The sequence below is a fragment of the Salmo trutta genome, chromosome 23 (genome assembly GCF_901001165.1).
Source record: "Salmo trutta chromosome 23, fSalTru1.1, whole genome shotgun sequence".
In the NCBI taxonomy this organism is placed as follows: domain Eukaryota; kingdom Metazoa; phylum Chordata; class Actinopteri; order Salmoniformes; family Salmonidae; genus Salmo; species Salmo trutta.
In genome coordinates, this window is record NC_042979.1 from 50,202,242 (window position 1) to 50,218,660 (window position 16,419).

Genomic DNA, 16,419 nt, shown 5'->3' on the forward strand with positions numbered 1-16,419 from the left:
TTAACAGTTCCTCAGTTTTCTCCATTTGGGAGGTCCTTGTCTTGGGGCACTATTCCAGCTGCTCGTCGTTTCACAGATGCTCCTACCCCATCAGCTGGGACTTTTACATGTCCGGCTTCTAGGAAATTACACGTAACTCTCTGGAAGCCCATTTCAGAGGGAAGGGTGGAGAGATAGTAGAAATAATTTTTCAGACCTATACTGGGTTGTAGGCCCATCACCCAATGGGCAGAGCTCAAGGAAGTAGGCCAGTGTTTTTGAGAGATGGGCCCAGATAACAGAGGGGTCATGCCGCATAGAAGAGCTCAGTGAAACTGTATCATTTGTGGTAATATCCAACACAGGTGTGGAGGGCCACCTGCTCGTGAGAATCACCAAAGTGAACTGCCTGGATTTTTTTATTTAACCTTTATTTAACTAGGCAAGTCAGTTAAGAACAAATTCTTATTTTCAATAACAGCTTAGGAACAGTGGGTTAACTGCCTTGTTCAGGGGCAGAATGACAGATTTTTTACCTTGTCCGATCGGGGATTCAATCTTGCAACCTTTCAGTTACTAGTCCAACGCTCTAACCACTAGGCTACCTGCCGCCCTGATTTCACTGGTGTATTTACACAGGTAGTTCTCTACAAAGTCAATATGCACAATGATCTCCTCTTTCCCCAGATTCTCAGTTTAGAGTATTGGTGTCGAATGTTGTACACGTGTTTCTCCAACTTCTCTTTCAATCCTTTGGAGAAGTCCTCCAAAGGATCTGCAGTGTGCCACATACATTTTCTTTTACTGTCTAATGTACAGTGAACTTCTCCATGTTTCCCTCTTTGTTTTTCCTTCTCTCTCTCTCTTCAGCTTTGTTTTTCCACTCAAACCACCATGTCTGCTCAGCACCATCAAAGTCAGATGTTTTAAGCTCTTTTGCTTGGCAAAGGGAGCACTCTGTTTACATGCACTCTTTCTTTAGGTTCTCACAGCACAGAGACTCAATAAGGTTCTCACAGCACAAAGACTCAATAAGGTTCTCACAGCACAAAGACTCAATAAGGTTCTCACAGCACAGAGACTCAATAAGGTTCTCACAGCACAGAGACTCAATAAGGTTCTCACAGCACAAAGACTCAATAAGGTTCTCACAGCACAGAGACTCAATAAGGTTCTCACAGCACAGAGACTCAATAAGGTTCTCACAGCACAAAGACTCAATAAGGTTCTCACAGCACAAAGACTCAATAAGGTTCTGACAGCACAGAGACTCAATAAGGTTCTCACAGCACAGAGACTCAATAAGGTTCTCACAGCACAGAGACTCAATAAGGTTCTCACAGCACAGAGACTCAATAAGGTTCTGACAGCACAGAGACTCAATAAGGTTCTGACAGCACAGAGACTCAATAAGGTTCTGACAGCACAGAGACTCAATAAGGTTCTGACAGCACAGAGACTCAATAAGGTTCTCACAGCACAGAGACTCAATAATGTGATGCTGTAGTTTGTCCACCATGAACGGGACGTTGGCGTGGGTTTTGCAGAGACATGTGTCCCTATCCTGGACTGTTGGCTTGACAACCCAAAATGACATCTTTTAAAGAATTCATAGTAGGAAATTTGAATTTCTGAATATTCTCTCTTAAACTTCTGATAAAGGTTCTGAATTGTGCCATTCAAGAAGTGCTTCTGCTTTTTCTTCTTGTTCCTCATTAGTGTGTCCTTTCTCCCTGTTGTTGCTCTGCTGTTGTCATCACGTTCAATCTAGTGATTTTCAATTCTGTGGCTGTGCTAATTATGTTACAATGACTTTTCCTGGAGTATTGAAGACTTGATGGCCTGTTTTCATTTGCCCTCATTGCTATTGCTGAAAAACCAAATTCTCTGTTCGTGGCTTTGACCAGGCCATACTTTCTCAGGATATTGCCTCTGAGCATTTTTGAAGCCACTTGTTTGTCTTTGGCACTGCACATTTTTTTTATACTTTTGTTTTAACTCTGCAATGATGGCATTTTAAAACAATAAAATCCTTCTCAAGTTCTTCGGAGTTCCCTTCATTTGCTGTTTTGTCTTTGGGGAATCTTGTCTCTCCATTTTGTTCATCAGTCGATCATACTTTTTTTGGTATTTCTCAGCTTTCCGTAAAGCATTATCAAGTTTGACATTTTTCATACTAAGATCTCTGTATACTTTTGAGCGACCTCTTCCAACACTTTTCCTTCCAGCAAGTATTTATTTGACTTCTCATTCCTGTTGCAGACGATGAGGAAGGGGTATCAGGGTGTGCATCAGGGGCAGATAAGTCAGGGGCAGGCATGATGGCCTCATGTTCTGGCTGCAAGTCATCTGGTGACTGAGGTGGTGTGGTGCCTGATGGGTAGGTCTCCATCTGGTGGCTGAGGTGGTGTGGTGCCTGATGGGTAGGTCTCCATCTGGTGACTGAGGTGGTGTGGTGCCTGATGGGTAGGTCTCCATCTGGTGGTGTGGTGCCTGATGGGTAGGTCTCCATCTGGTGACTGAGGTGGTGTGGTGCCTGATGGGTAGGTCTCCATGAGGTGGTGTGGTGCCTGATGGGTAGGTCTCCATCTGGTGACTGAGGTGGTGTGGTGCCTGATAGGTAGGTCTCCATCTGGTGACTGAGATGGTGTGGTGCCTGATGGGCAGGTCTCCATCTGGTGACTGAGGTGGTGTGGTGCCTGATGGGCAGGTCTCCATCTGGTGACTGAGATGGTGTGGTGCCTGATGGGTAGATCTCCATCTGGTAACTGAGGTGGTGTGGTGCCTGATGGGTAGGTCTCCATCTGGTGACTGAGGTGGTGTGGTGCCTGATGGGTAGGTCTCCATCTGGTGACTGAGGTGGTGTGGTGCCTGATAGGTAGGTCTCCATCTGGTGACTGAGGTGGTGTGGTGCCTGATGGGTAGGTCTCCATCTGGTGACTGAGGTGGTGTGGTGCCTGATGGGTAGCTCTCCATCTGGTGGTGTGGTGCCTGATAGGTAGGTCTCCATCTGGTGGTGTGGTGCCTGATGGGTAGGTCTCCATCTGGTGCCTGATAGGTAGGTCTCCATCTGGTGACTGAGGTGGTGTGGTGCCTGATGGGTAGCTCTCCATCTGGTGACTGAGGTGGTGTGGTGCCTGATGGGTAGGTCTCCATCTGGTGACTGAGGTGGTGTGGTGCCTGATGGGTAGCTCTCCATCTGGTGACTGAGGTGGTGTGGTGCCTGATGGGTAGGTCTCCATCTGGTGACTGAGGATGTGTGGTGCCTGATGGGTAGGTCTCCATCTGGTGACTGAGGTGGTGTGGTGCCTGATGGGTAGCTCTCCATCTGGTGACTGAGGTGGTGTGGTGCCTGATGGGTAGGTCTCCATCTGGTGACTGAGGTGGTGTGGTGCCTGATGAGCAGGTCTCCATCTGGTGACTGAGGTGGTGTGGTGCCTGATGGGTAGGTCTCCATCTGGTGACTGAGGTGGTGTGGTGCCTGATGGGTAGGTCTCCATCTGGTGACTGAGGTGGTGTGGTGCCTGATGGGTAGGTCTCCATCTGGTGACTGAGGTGGTGTGGTGCCTGATGGGTAGGTCTCCATCTGGTGACTGAGGTGGTGTGGTGCCTGATGGGTAGGTCTCCATCTGGTGGTGTGGTGCCTGATGGGTAGCTCTCCATCTGGTGACTGAGGTGGTGTGGTGCCTGATGGGTAGGTCTCCATCTGGTGACTGAGGATGTGTGGTGCCTGATGGGTAGGTCTCCATTGTAACGGTTCTCTTTAAAGTCTGTCTTCTATTCCGTTGGTTACATTTCCATTTCCTTCTCTTGTTTCTTTGTTCTCGTTTTGTAAGCTGAGAGATAGATTTCACTTCTCCCTTCTCTGTTTTCTTCCAGTATCTCTCCCTGTCTTTTTGCAGATGTTCCTAGGTATCGTATAGGATAATTTTTTATTTTGTTTCTATATGTCTGTGACCTCTGTGCTGTTTTATGTGGCATCTTCTAAAAACAAAAGACAAACATTACTTAGTTTTCAACTTGTGCACACCTTGGAGTATTTTCTAGATTACATTAATTTAAAACATGATTAAATAAGCCTAAAGTTAAAAAAAAAAAGGAAAGGAAAAACAAATAAGATAAAGGATTTGTGTCATTTCCACCACACTTAAGTTTGTGATGGAAATGACATTTCTACAGTTTCTGGAGAAAATTGACAGACTGATAGCATGATTTGATTAGTATTACAGCTAGCATATCGTTTACACTAAATACATAAAATATAAAAAAATGTAAAAGTTCTACCACAAATTAAATAAATTATAGCCTGTTTGGAAATGACTGACAATTTCAAAAAAAAATATTTTATTTTACCTTTATTTAACTAGGCAAGTCAGTTAAGAACAAAGTCTTATTTACAATGACGGCCTAGGAACAGTGGGTTAACTGCCTTGTTCAGGGGCAGTTAACCCAAAATATTCTCTACACAACCAATATTTACCTCGATTTTTCTTCAACTTCTGGACATCCCATCTGGAACAACTGTCCGCTGCAGCCATGTGCTTCAGTGCCACAATACGTTTCCATGGTAACTAAATTAACATTCTCTTGAAAAAAACTTTATTGTCGAGGAATTTGTCCTCAGTGGTGGAAATGACACCACCTCCCAAAGGACAGGTTTATTTTGTGTAAAAAGCAATATAAAAGGTCATACTCACAATAAATATTGATATAGATTTTATTTAATTGACTCTTTCTGTAGTACATAACATTATATCATGTGTAATTATTAATGTTTTCTCATAGAAAAACATAGTACAAACTTAAACGTCTGGGTCAGGGACAAGGGCAAAATATTGAAATTGAGGTATAAAATGAATCTGAAAAGTAGCTAAAATCCTTGACAGAGAGGTGTTTAAAAAAGTATGGGGTAATTCCAGTGTGAACTTAACATACAAATATTTGTATTTGTTTTATTTTTTTATAAAATCCCAAAAATTGATCCGAGGACATGGAAGTGCCCGTAGTTGCAGAATCACCCTGTATTCAAGAGCATGCTGTGTCTCAACCGATAGAGGGCACAAAAACCTCACATGATGTAAAGTCTAAGCTACAACATATACTCGTTTTTAGATAGTTGACGTTAAAGGTTAAACGTCATAATTATAATTTTTTTTTTTAAATCTTCAAGAAATTATATAATAGTTTGACAATCCTATTTGTAAGATTTTAAATGATCTCAACCTTGTGGATGTCTCATGGTATGGTGAAATATGCAACATGGGTCTTCTTTGAGAACCTGTATCTCCTGAATGTTTTGGTTATTCAGGGGGGGAAAAAGTCTGTCTGCTTCTCTGTCGACAGCCCAGTCTGTCCGCTTCTCTGTCGGCAGCCCAGTCTGTCCGCTTCTCTGCCGACAGCCCAGTCTGTCTAATATTAGCAGGGATACTGGCCTCTCTTCTAGGCCTGGACCACTTCTATATGGCTGGCTCTCTGGCTCTCTGGCTCTCTGGCTCTCTGGCTCTCTGGCTCTCTGGCTCTCTGGCTCTCTGGCTCTCTGGCTCTCTGGCTCTCTGGCTCTCTGGCTCTCTGGCTCTCTGGCTCTCTGGCTCTCTGGCTCTCTGGCTCTCAAAGTAAGGGAGTGTTAATGAGGGATGTATGGTCTTATTTAACGACATACAGAACCAGTCAAAAGTTTAGACACAGCTACTCATTCCAGGGTTTTTCTTTATTTTGAATATTTTATACATTGTTGAATAATAGTGAAGATATCAAAACTATGAAATAACACACATGGAATTATTTAGTAACCAAAAAAGTGTTAAACTAATCAACATATTTTACATTTGAGATTCTTCAAAGTAGCCACTCTTTGCCTTGATGACAGCTTTGCACACTCAAGGCATTCTCTCAACCAGCTTCATGAGGTAGTCACTGAAATGCATTACAATTAACAGGTGTGCCTTCTTAAAAGTTCGTTTGTGAAATTGATTTCCTTCATAATGCATTTGAGCAAATCAGTTGTGTTGTGTCAAGGTAGGGGTGGTATACAGAAGATAGCCCTATTTAGTAAAAGACAAACTCCATATTATGGCAAGAACAGCTCAAATAAGCAAAGATACATTTTAAGATGAAGGACAGTCAATCCGGAAAATTTAAAGAACTTTTAAAGTTTCTTCAAGTGCAGTCGCAAAAACCATCAAGTGCTATGATGAAACTGGCTCTCATGAGGATCGCCACAGGAAAGGAAGTCCCAGAGTTACCTCTGCTGTTGAGGATAGGTTGATTAGAGTTACCAGCCTCAGAAATTGCAGCCCAAATAAATGCTTCACAGGGTTCAAGTAACAGACACATCTCAACATCAACTGTTCAGAGGAGACTGCGTGAATCAGGCCTCCATGGTCGAATTGCTGCAAAGAAACCACTACTAAAGGACACCAATAAGAAGAGACTTGCTTGGGCCAAGAAACACGAGCAATGGACATTAGACCGGTGGAAATCTGTCCTTTGGTCTGATGAGTCCAAATTTGCGATTTTTGGTTCCAACCGCCGTGTCTTTGTGAGACGCAGAGTAGGTGAACAGATGATCTCTGCATGTGTAGTTCCCACCGTGAAGCATGGAGGAGGAGGTGTGATGGTGTGGGGGTGCTTTGCTGGTGACACTGTCAGTGATTTATTTAGAATTCAAGGCACACTTAACCATCATGGCTACCACAGCATTCTGCAGCGATACGCCATCCCATCTGGTACGCGCTTAGTGGGGCTGTCATTTGTTTTTTAACAGGACAATGACCCAACACACCTCCAAGCTGTGTAAGGGCTATTTGACCACGAAGTAGAGTGATGGAGTGCTGCATCAGATGACCTGGCCTCCACAATCACCCGACGTCAACCCAATTGAGATGGTTTGGGATGAGTTGGACCGCAGAGTGAAGGGAAAGCAGCCAACAAGTGCTCAGCATATGTGGGAACTCCTTCAAGACTGTTGGAAAAGTATTCCAGGTGAAGCTGGTTGAGAGAATGCCAAGAGTGTGCAAAGCTGTCACCAAGGCAAAGGGTGGCTACTTTGAAGAATCTAAAATATATTTTGATTTGTTTAACACTTTTTTTGGTTACTACATGAATCCATATGTGCTATTTCATAGCTTTGATGTCTTCACTATTATTCTACAATGTAGAAAATAGTAAAAATAAAGAAAAACCCTTGAATGAGTAGGTGTGTCCAAACTTTTGACCTGTACTGTATGTATAGTTCAATCAATAACATTTTATCATAGACTGACAAGGTTCATGTCTCTGATATTTACATTTTAGTCATTTAGCAGACACTCTTATCCAGAGCGACTTACAATAGTGAATGCATACATTTCATACTTTTTTTTTTTCTTCTCCGTACTGGTCCCCCATGGGAATCGAACCCACAACCCTGGCGTTGCAAACACCATGCTCTACCAACTAAGCCACAAAGGGGACTTCAATCAATAGCCTTTTTATCATAGACAGACACGTTTCATGTCTCTGAAATCTTTAATCAATAACCTTTTTATTTTTTCTGCTATTGGTACCTCTATTGTCTAATCTCTCTCCTCCTCCTCCTCCTCCTCCTCCTCCAGGCAGCCACCAGCCTGCCCCACTGCCCCCCTCTCCTCCTCCAGGCAGCCACCAGCCTGCCCCACCGCCCCCCTCTCCTCCTCCTCCTCCTCCTCCAGGCAGCCACCAGCCTGCCCCACCTCCCCCCTCTCCTCCTCCTCCTCCAGGCAGCCACCAGCCTGCCCCACCTCCCCCCTCTCCTCCTCCTCCTCCAGGCAGCCACCAGCCTGCCCCACCTCCCCCCTTTCCTCCTCCTCCTCCTCCAGGCAGCCACCAGCCTGCCCCACCGCCCCCCTCTCCTCCTCCTCCTCCTCCTCCTCCAGGCAGCCACCAGCCTGCCCCACCTCCCCCCTCTCCTCCTCCTCCTCCAGGCAGCCACCAGCCTGCCCCACCTCCCCCCTCTCCTCCTCCTCCTCCAGGCAGCCACCAGCCTGCCCCACCTCCCCCCTCTCCTCCTCCTCCTCCTCCTCCAGGCAGCCACCAGCCTGCCCCACCGCCCCCCTCTCCTCCTCCTCCTCCTCCAGGCAGCCACCAGCCTACCCCACCGCCCCCCTCTCCTCCTCCTCCTCCTCCAGGCAGCCACCAGCCTGCCCCACCGCCCCCCTCTCCTCCTCCTCCTCCAGGCAGCCACCAGCCTACCCCACCGCCCCCCTCTCCACTGCTCCTCTCCAATCCCTGTCCTCTGCTTCTCTCTGAGGCTGGTGCTGTGGCTGGGTAGGCTAAAGGACTCATGGTGCTCTCTACCCTGGCTGCTGTTTATCTCCCTGGCCTCACACCACATCAGAGACGGGGTTCGCCATGGCCTGTGGGTGTGTCCATTCGGCAACATGGCCCCCCATTTCCTATTGGCTGTATGTGAGCATCACAGCCACCCTGCCACACCTGTGCTCTGTGCTGATGTACCTGAATGGAACTAGAGACGTGATCTCCACCAAGCACGGCATCGCCATCGACGTCTGAGGGACAGGAAGGACCGACTAGAGACATGATCTCCAACAAGCACGGCATCGCCATTGACGTCTGATGGACAGGAAGGGCCGACACTATTGATCAGAGGGGCTGCTGAGGGGAGGCCAGCTCATAATAATGGAATGGTAACCATGTGTTTGATGTATTTGACACCACGCCACTGATTTTGCTCCAGCATTAAGGCGCTATTGATGCATCCCTTTATCGTGCATTACTTTTTTACTTAATTAAAGGTGCATTACTTTTGACATGAATATTCTGTTTGTCAGACAATGTCGGCGCCACTTCACCAGGTCAAATTCCTGGTGTGTGTAAATGTACTCGGTAATTAAAGGTGATTCTGGTACTCATCAAGGGCCTATAGGCTCTGGTCAAAAATAATTCAGTATGTGGCTCAGTTGGTAGAGCATGGTGTTTGCAATGCCAGCATGGTGTTTGCAACGCCAAGGTTGTGGGTTTGATCCCCACGAAGGGCCAGTACAAAAAAAAAAAAAATGTATGAAATGTATGCATTCACTACTGTAAGTCGCTCTGGATAAGAGTGTCTGCTAAATGACTAAAATGTAGGGTGCCATTTTGGACGTAGTCAATCCCACAATGGTTAGTGCTATCCAGAATCCTTGGGACGTCCTTAACCTATCCTCAACCATAACCTAACCAGTTTTAAATGTCTACTTTAATGTGGTGATGTCAGAGTTGGGACTTCCCAAGGATCCCGTTTAGACATTTCCATCCCACAATGCCTGTCAGAGTTGGGACTTCCCAAGGATCCCGTTTAGACTTTCCATCCCACAATGCCTCACTCATCTCCTTCACACCATGGGTGTGATGACTTCTTTTACTTCTCCTCCACCGCCTCCCTACTGAACTGCCTCCCCCTCCCTCCCTCCCTCCTCCCTCCTCCTCCCTCCCTCCCTCCCTCCCCCTCCCTCCCGCCCCCTCCCTCCTCCCTCCCTCCCTCCCCCTCACTCCTCCCTCCCCCTCCCTCCCTCCTCCCTCCCCCTCCCTCTCCTTCCACTGCTCTCCACTCATTATGCATGAAGCTGAAGATCCTAGGGAACAGAGCAGTACATTATGAAGCTGAAGGTCCCAGGGAACAGAGCAGTACATTATGAAGCTGAAGGTCCTAGGGAACAGAGCAGTACATTATGAAGCTGAAGGTCCTAGGGAACAGAGCAGTACATTATGAAGCTGAAGGTCCTAGGGAACAGAGCAGTACATTATGAAGCTGAAGGTCCTAGTCCAGGGCTGTTGTTGTGTTAAGATCTGTTTTCATCTATATAGTCCATGGCTGTTGTGTTAAGATCTGTTTTCATCTATATAGTCCATGGCTGTTGTGTTAAGATCTGTTTTCATCTATATAGTCCAGGGCTGTTGTTGTGTTAAGATCTATTTTCATCTATATAGTCCAGGGCTGTTGTTGTGTTGAGATCTGTTTTTATCTATATAGTCCAGGGATGATTAGTTTTAGAGTGACACTTTTTAAACCTTCCTTTAATAGGTTCATATTTTGTGATCATGACATTTAACTTCTAGTAGTTTCTGTCTTTCACATAATCTGTTGTTGATGAGGGAAGTGCTGCAGCCATGACCTGCAGGTGGCGTCAATGAGTCAAGTTGAATGCATTTGCCATGTGTAAGGACAAGCAGTATGAATGAATTTGCCATGTGAAAGGACAAGCAGGATAAATGTATTTGCCATGTGTAGGGAATAGCAGGATGAATGAATTTGCCATGTGTAAGGAATAGCAGGATGAATGAATTTGCCATGTGTAAGGAATAGCAGGATGAATGAATTTGCCATGTGTAGGGAATAGCAGGATGAATGAATTTGCCATGTGTAAGGAATAGCAGGATGAATGAATTTGCCATGTGTAAGGAATAGCAGGATGAATGAATTTACCATGTGTAAGGAATAGCAGGATGAATGAATTTGCCATGTGTAAGGAATAGCAGGATGAATGAATTTGCCATGTGTAGGGAATAGCAGGCTATTAGCAGGCTATTAGCAGGCTATTAGCCTGCTAATAGCCTGCTAGGGTCTTAGAGGATAGCATAATGGTAAAATATCTACCATTTCCATTGTCATTCTGCATCAAATGAAATTATTGCAGGTGTTTTTGTTTACAATGTGTAGTCAATGCAATATTTAGTTTAGCATTTGATTTGTTAAAATATTATTTATTGAATTTATAAGTATTTTATGTTGTAAATAATTTATTTTCATATTGCTATCTTATGTTAAAAAGAGACTGGATTAAACCATTATTTTCCCAAAACACTGGGTGTGTTAGGTAATGTGTCTCTGTGGACCTTGGAGCTGTAGGAGGGTGATGGAGCTGTAGCAGGGTGATGGAGCTGCAGCAGGGTGTTGGAGCTGTAGGAGGGTGGTGGAGCTGTAGCAGGGTGATGGAGCTGTAGCAGGGTGATGGAGCTGTAGCAGGGTGTTGGAGCTGTAGCAGGGTGATGGAGCTGTAGCAGGGTGATGGAGCTGTAGGAGGGTGTTGGAGCTGTAGCAGGGTGATGAAGTTGTAGCACGGTGGTGGAGCTGTAGCAGGGTGGTGGAGCTGTAGCAGGGTGATGGAGCTGTAGCAGGGTGATGGTGTTGGAGCTGTAGCAGGGTGTTGGAGCTGTAGCAGGGTGATGAAGTTGTAACAGTGTGGTGGAGCTGTAGCAGGGTGATGGAGCTGTAGCAGGGTGATGGAGCTGTAGCAGGGTGTGGGTGTTGGAGCTGTAGCAGGGTGATGGAGCTGTAGCAGGGTGTTGGAGCTGTAGCAGGGTGTGGGTGTTGGAGCTGTAGCAGGGTGATGGAGCTGTAGGAGGGTGATGGAGCTGTAGCAGGGTGATGGAGCTGTAGCAGGGTGGTGTAGCTGTAGCAGGGTGATGGAGCTGAAGCAGGGTGTTGGAGCTGTAGCAGGGTGGTGGAGCTGTAGCAGGGTGATGGAGCTGTAGCAGGGTGATGGAGCTGAAGCAGGGTGTGGGTGATGGAGCTGTAGCAGGGTGTGGGTGATGGAGCTGTAGCAGGGTGGTGGAGCTGTAGCAGGGTGGTGGAGCTGTAGCAAGCTGTTGGAGCTGTAGCAGTGTGTTGGAGCTGAAGCAGGGTGTGGGAGCTGTTGAAGCTGTAGCAGGGTGTTGGAGCTGTAGCAGGGTGGTGGAGCTGTAGCAGGGTGATGGAGCTGTAGCAGGGTGATGGAGCTGAAGCAGGGTGTGGGTGATGGAGCTGTAGCAGGGTGGTGGAGCTGTAGCAGGGTGGTGGAGCTGTAGCAAGCTGTTGGAGCTGTAGCAGTGTGTTGGAGCTGAAGCAGGGTGTGGGAGCTGTTGAAGCTGTAGCAGGGTGTTGGAGCTGTAGCAGGGTGATGGAGTTGTAGCAGAGTGATGGAGCTGTAGCAAGGTGTTGGAGCAGTAGCAGGGTGTTGGAGCTGCAGCAGGGTGTTGGAGCTGTAGCAGGGTGATGGAGCTGTAGGAGGGTGATGGAGCTGTAGCTGTGTGTTGGAGCTGTAGCAGGGTGGTGGAGCTGTAGCAGGGTGGTGGAGCTGTAGCTGGGTGTTGGAGCTGTAGCAGGGTGATGGAGCTGTAGCAGGGTGATGGAGCTGTAGCAGGGTGTTGGGGCTGTAGCAGGGTGTTGGAGCTGTAGCAGGGTGGTGGAGCTGTAGCAGAGTGGTGGAGCTATAGCAAGCTGTTGGAGCTGTAGCAGTGTGTTGGAGATGAAGCAGGGTGTGGGAGCTGTTGGAGCTGTAGCAGGGTGTTGGAGCTGTAGCAGGGTGGTTGAGTTGTAGCAGGGTGATGGAGCTGTAGCAGGGTGTTGGAGCAGAAGCAGGGTGTTGGAGCTGCAGCAGGGTGTTGGAGCTGTTGCAGGGTGATGGAGCTGTAGGAGGGTGATGGAGCTGTAGCAGGGTGTTGGAGCTGTAGCAGGGTGGTGGAGCTGTAGCAGGGTGGTGGAGCTGTAGCTGGGTGATGGAGCTGTAGCAGGGTGTTGGAGCTGTAGCAGTGTGTTGGAGCTGTAGCAGTGTGTTGGAGCTGTAGCAGGGTGGTGGAGCTGTAGCAGGGTGGTGGAGCTGTAGCAGGGTGATGGAGCTGTAGCAGGGTGGTGGAGCTGTAGCAGGGTGGTGGAGCTGTAGCAGGGTATGGGTGATGGAGCTGTAGCAGGGTGTTGGAGCTGTAGCAGGGTGTTGGAGCTGTAGCAAGGTGTTGGAGCTGTAGCAGGGTGATGGAGCTGTAGCAGGGTGATGGAGCTGTAGCAGGGTGTTGGAACTGTAGCAGGGTGAAGGAGCTGTAGCAGGGTGTTGGAGCTGTAGCAGGGTGATGGAGCTGTAGCTGGGTGTTGGAGCTGTAGCAGGGTGTTGGAGCTGTAGCACGGTGTTGGAGCTGTAGCAGGGTGGTGGAGCTGTAGCAGGGTGTTGGAGCTGTAGCTGGGTGTTGGAGCTGTAGCAGGGTGGTGGAGCTGTAGCAGGGTGATGGAGCTGTAGCTGGGTGTTGGAGCTGTAGCAGGGTGGTGGAGCTGTAGCAGGGTGTTGGAGCGGTAGGAGTGTGTGGGTGTTGGAGCTGTAGCAGGGTGATGGAGCTGTAGCATGGTGATGGAGCTGTAGCAGGGTGTTGGAGCTGTAGCAGGGTGATGGAGCTGTAGCAGGGTGGTGGAGCTGTAGCAGGGTGATGGAGCTGTAGCAGGGTGTTGGAGCTGTAGCAGGGTGTTGGAGCTGTAGCAGGGTGTTGGAGAGTGTTGGAGTTGTAGCAGGGTGGTGGAGCTGTAGCAGGGTGATGGAGCTGTAGCAGGGTGTTGGAGCTGTAGCAGGGTGATAGAGCTGTAGCAGGGTGATGGAGCTGTAGCAGGGTGTTGGAGCTGTAGCAGGGTGATGGAGCTGTAGCAGGGTGATGGAGCTGTAGCAGGGTGTTGGAGCTGTAGCAGGGTGTTGGAGCTGTGGCAGGGTGTTGGAGCTGTGGCAGGGTGTTGGAGCTGTAGCGGGGTATGGTGTTGGAGCTGTAGCAGGGTGATGGAGCTGTAGCAGGGTGTTGGAGCTGTAGCAGGGTGTTGGAGCTGTAGCAGGGTGATGGAGCTGTAGCAGGGTGTTGGAGCTGTGGCAGGGTGTTGGAGCTGTAGCGGGGTATGGGTGTTGGAGCTGTAGGAGGGTGATGGAGCTGTAGCAGGGTGTTGGATCTGTAGCAGGGTGTTGGAGCTGTAGTAGGGCGATGGAGCTGTAGCAGGGTGATGGAGCTGTAGCAGGGTGATGGAGCTGTAGCAGGGTGTGGGTGTTGGAGCTGTAGGATACTGAATGGTGACAGCTGTAGGATTCAGTATGTTATAGATACTGAAGGGTGTCAGCTGTAGGATTCAGTATGTTATGGAAATTGAATGGTGACAGCTGTAGGATTCAGTATGTTATGGTAACTGAAGGGTGACAGCTGTAGGATTCAGTGTGTTATGGTAACTGAAGCGTGACAGCTGTAGGATTCAGTGTGTTAATGGATACTGAAGGGTGACAGCTGTAGGATTCAGTGTGTTATGGAAATTGAATGGTGACAGCTGTAGGATTCAGTATGTTATGGTAACTGAAGGGTGACAGCTGTAGGATTCAGTATGTTAATGAGTACTGAATGGTGACAGCTGTAGGATTCAGTGTGTTATGGTAACTGAAGGGTGACAGCTGTAGGATACTGAATGGTGACAGCTGTAGGATTCAGTATGTTAATGGGTACTGAATGGTGACAGCTGTAGGATTCAGTATGTTATGGTAACTGAATGGTGACAGCTGTAGGATTCAGTGTGTTATGGTAACTGAATGGTGACAGCTGTAGGATTCAGTATGTTATGGATACTGTTGACTACCTCTGAGAACATCTTCGATAGACATTCTCTCACAATTAAAAAAAACAGGGAGGTATTCAGGACTATCTGTCCTCATAGCAGAATCCACATGCATGTAGAAGTGTCTAGAAACATTATATCCTTATTTAGAATAAAGGTGACTCCAAAATGACACAATACATGATTTACCATGAATTATTATTGGGTAAATTATCTAAAACACAACCAAAACAAATAACAAATGCATCCAACAGTAAAAATGTCACTGTCCCAATTCTTTTAGAGCTCACAGTATACAGGGCACAGGGTGTCCATGTGGGATGTAGGGGGACACCCTGGGACATCTGCTGCATCAAGAGCTTCATATCAATGACTGGGGAACTGTGCAATGGAACAACGTCTAAAAACACCAGAATATAATTATGAACTACATTTAGTTCTGCTGGTTAGAGATAGAACACAGAAGAAGCTTCAATAGGATCCATGCATAGGTACTAGCTCGAGAGAACCTCAAAGACACCCAGCGAGGCTTTAACTTTGTGTAAAGGCACCTTGTGTTTCCCATGACTACACAGCGATGTAAAGAACCAGGAAATGACTTCGCTGTCCTTTAGAGCAGAATTAACGCTGTGTGATGTTGATGGGACGGAGGACAACTGATGTCATGCTGGTTATAAGTGGTAGAGACCTCTCAGAAATGGGTGATTATGACAGTTACTCCATCAGGTCTTCTTGCTCCAGGTGGGGCAACCACGTCACTTCTGGTGGGGGTCGGGGGGAGAAGATAACTGTTCCCAGACCAATGTAACCTCAAGCTACCCACATTAAGTTATGACATCATCCTGACACTGTCTGTGACTGGTCAGCATGGAAATGACAGGACTCCTCTTTCTCATCCGTTGGCCAATAGCAGCGGCCTTGCTGAGTGTTCCTTCTCTTCTTCTGCTGAAGTCAAGCGAATGCTAACCTCTCTATAACCTCTAAATAACGTTTATAACCTCTTTATAACCTGTTTATAACCTGTCTATAATGCCAACCGGTCTATAACTTCTCAATATCCTGTCTATAACCTGTTTATAACCTGTTTATAACCTGTCTATAATGCCAACCGGTCTATAACTTCTCCATAACCTGTCTATGACCTGTTTATAACCTGTTTATAACCTGTCTATATTGCCAACCGGTCTATAACTTCTCAATAACCTGTCTATAACCGCTTTATAACCCATTTATAACCTGTCTATAATGCCAACCTGTTTATAACCTGTTTATAACCTGTCTATAATGCCAACCGGTCTATAACTTCTCCTTAACCTGTCTATAACCTGTTTATAACCTGTTTATAACCTGTCTATATTGCCAACCGGTCTATAACTTCTCCATAACCTGTCTATAACCTCTTTATAACCCATTTATAACCTGTCTATATTGCCAACCGGTCTATATATCAGTAATGCTTTTTGCTTTATCAAATTGGCAAACTGTTTCTTCTTCTCCTCCTCCTTCAGCATTCCAATAGTCACAATATGAGTGAAATGAATAAAGGACCATCGTCAGGAAAACAATGTGAACCTTGTTCAGTCAGTCAGGGGAGGAGACAGCCAGATACTAATCTCTCCTTCCTTTGACTTCATGTTTACTGGTGCTGTACTGTCACTGAGGCCCACAACCAATCAGAAGAGGTTCAACTCCAGTGGGAGGAGTCAGTCAGTCGGTCCATCATGTCTGTCTATCGGCAGGCAGCGACCAGGCCAAGCACTCACTCCAGATGGGTTGTTGGCAGGGTGGTGAGACTCCTGGGAGGTTGTGGGTAGTGTGTTGTGGATGCTGCAGACAGCTAGTGGAGGTATGGCCTGGTGGAGAGGTGGGGCCCTATAAGGGCTGAGAGGATGGGCCAACCTAGGCTGAGGAGAGAAGGGAGGAGGAGGAGGAGGAGGAGGAGGAGGAGGAGGAGGAGGGAAGTTGTAGAGAACAGGAGAGGAAGGAGGAGGAGAAGGAGAGAAGAGAGGAGGAGAGAAGAGAGGAGGAGAGAAGAGAGAAGATGAGGAGAGAGGAGAGGAGAGAGAGGAGGAGAGAGGAGGAGAGAAGAGAGAAGAGGAGGA

At 47.3% G+C, this 16,419-nt stretch overlaps 1 protein-coding gene across 1 annotated transcript in view; it reads right to left on the minus strand.

Annotated features, from left to right (window-relative positions):
- Positions 1-14,496: 14,496 nt before the first annotated feature.
- The window catches only part of il11ra (interleukin 11 receptor subunit alpha), a gene marked incomplete in the record, with an annotated part of 50,245 nt that continues 48,322 nt past the window's right edge, over positions 14,497-16,419 (minus strand). The window contains 1 exon segment of the mRNA XM_029710593.1: positions 14,497-16,221. Within this exon segment, the coding sequence (XP_029566453.1) occupies positions 16,021-16,221 (201 nt within the window).